The sequence below is a fragment of the Crocuta crocuta genome, unplaced genomic scaffold, assembly GCF_008692635.1.
Source record: "Crocuta crocuta isolate KB4526 unplaced genomic scaffold, BGI_CrCroc_1.0 scaffold475, whole genome shotgun sequence".
Lineage (NCBI taxonomy): Eukaryota > Metazoa > Chordata > Mammalia > Carnivora > Hyaenidae > Crocuta > Crocuta crocuta.
The window spans coordinates 1908936-1911325 of record NW_027529518.1 but is presented as its reverse complement, the minus strand read 5'-3'; the positions used below and the strand labels follow the sequence as shown (position 1 = coordinate 1911325).

General features: G+C 40.1%; 1 protein-coding gene across 9 annotated transcripts in view; it reads left to right on the top strand.

Annotated features, from left to right (window-relative positions):
• Positions 1-2390, top strand: part of PABIR2 (PABIR family member 2) — a 20821-nt gene that overhangs the window by 10162 nt on the left and 8269 nt on the right. For all 9 annotated transcript variants that reach the window (XM_077760832.1, XM_077760831.1, XM_077760830.1 and 6 more), the window contains exon 9: positions 1270-1366. In XM_077760832.1, coding sequence (XP_077616958.1) covers positions 1270-1366 — 97 coding nt within the window. The remainder of the gene's footprint in view (positions 1-1269; positions 1367-2390) is intronic.

Genomic DNA, 2390 nt, shown 5'->3' with positions numbered 1-2390 from the left:
TTTACGATCATAAGAACCTTCTCAGGAAGTTATTACGTGACACTAACACCTGGAAATAAAAGCCATTATTAGTATCGTAATTCATTTTAAATATCTTGCAAGAAATTACTGGAATTAGTATGGTTGTTCAGTTTGAGAGCTATTCCAAAATATACCAGCAGATGGAGGGATTCTTTGCTGAAAAGGGCTAAAGTCTTTTGCTAACAAGGTGTTGAAAGTCCAGCAGTAGCTTTTAAAAGCTCCACATTAAAGCATGGAAAAAGCAAATAAAGATAGAACCTTTCCTGAGTTTCATCAATTTTCGGGATAGTTCCAGAAGAAAGATAATATGAATTCATTGATAATATGAAAAAGAAATGAATGTTGCATTTATTCCTGCTTGATCTTTCTCCATCGCAAGAATCTCCTACAGCTGTAAGTTCAGTTACTAATTCTCTCCTGGAGTAGATTTAGGCCCAGGAATTGCATTTTGCTTAATCTTCCATTTTAAAGCTCAGATAAGGAGCCTCCAGACTAAGGTATTTGTGTGTTTTATATCATAGCTTATTTGGAAAAGGCCTTTTTCTTCTGTCCAACTGAGGCATTTTAGTTTCTGCACTCCTGGTGGCAAAATGTTGTTATACCAGTGGATGCACAGTTTTTCTGCTACCTTATAGATGTTCTGAGAAAATCTATAACATTGGGGTAGCTGGTACAACACCAATTTTGTGAATTGGCTAATACTTGCTTTTGATTACAGATGTCAGCTGGGCATTCAGAGTTATTTTTTTTAAATCTTCATTTTACTAGTCTAAAGCAACCTTTGAGTTGATTAGACTACATACGTTTTAATGCATTTGGCTTCGACTCAGCAAACGTGCCACTATTAATATAAACTCAGTAGTCTTTCCTAATTCTCTAGGATAAATCATTATTCACTGCGAACTTCAGCTATTTGGGGACTCTATTTCTGCCGTGGTATGCCTTGATTCATTTTGCTGACTACGGTCAGCGTCCTCCTCTTTTATTAAAGAACACGACTCTGCCCGTAGCATGCTAAACAAGAAGGGCTTTTTTTTTGTTTTGTTTTTTTTTTAAGGGCTGCTTACTTTTTGGTTAAGGGTCTGTGGAAGCCTACTTCTTCCACCTTAAAGCACATGGAAAAATAGCTTTGAAGTAACGGCTTGTAGAAGTGTTCTGAGCTTTGGTTATATAGAGATCATCCCATTTTAGCACCATGCCTGTATCTGTAAAATTGTTTTACAGCAGCACCTTCCCTCTCTGTTTTAGGTGAAATGGAGACAGAAAGCCAGCCCAAGAGGCTCTTCCAAGGCACTACCAATATGCTGTCCCCGGAGGCCACACAGCTGTCTGATCTCAGTTCATGGTAAAAAATGAAATAAAATCAAAAGGATGTTAGGGTATGATCTATTTAAAAAGAGCCACATCAAAAGTATATTGGGATCATTTGATATAATATTCAACTTTTTATTCATGCTCTGTAGAAGGGAAATCTCCATGGAGGTACAGATAATGGGGGGTGGACTCAGATCATTTGAAAGTCGTTGAGTACTTTGCTGGAAATGTGTGTTTCTTTCTGGCACCTTCACCTTCATCCCTAGCTCCTGTCAGGTCAGGCTCTCTCAGTAGGTGCTAATGGTGTGGGAGGTGACAATGGCTGGCTGGCATGACAAAGCGTTCCCGGGGCGCCGTGGATAGTGCGCCTTGATCCTAGCTCTTCTACCTGCATTTTGTAGTATCTCCTTTTAGCCGAGCAGAGAACACCAGCATCCTCTTAAGCTTGGCATTTTCTAAATAGCATTTCTGGTTGTTATAAAATCTTTTGGAAATTTAGGGGTATTCTGGCCTAATCCTAACTAAGGTTTTTGTTTTTATACCGACACTTCCTGACTCCTGGGGTCTGNGGATGCTGATGTACGTAGTGGAAGGAAGGAGAAGGGGTAGTGGCAGTGGCCAGGTGATATGTTAAAATCTTGTGATATGCATTTGTAATCCACTCCCTGAGCACCGGTATTTCTAGACACAGTTGTGATTAGACTTTTTGTTGGGCACCTTTGGTCTCCTGAGTTTTATAGCTGAGGGTCTTTTTTAAGAGCCCAACAGTGCATTCACTTTAAAAATAGAAGGATGGAAATATTTAATTAAAAAAGGGAGGGGAGGGTGCATGGGTGGCTCAGTCGGTGAAGCGTCTGACTCGATTTTAGCCCAGGTCATGATCTCACGGTTCGTGAGTTCGAGCCCCACATCAGGCTCTGTGCTGACAGCAGGGAGCCTGCTTGGGATTTTCTTTTTCTGCCCCTCACCCACTTGTGTGCACATTTTCTCTCCCTCTCTCTTTCTCAAAAATAAAATAAACAAACATTTATTTAAAAAAATAGAAGGGTGGGGCT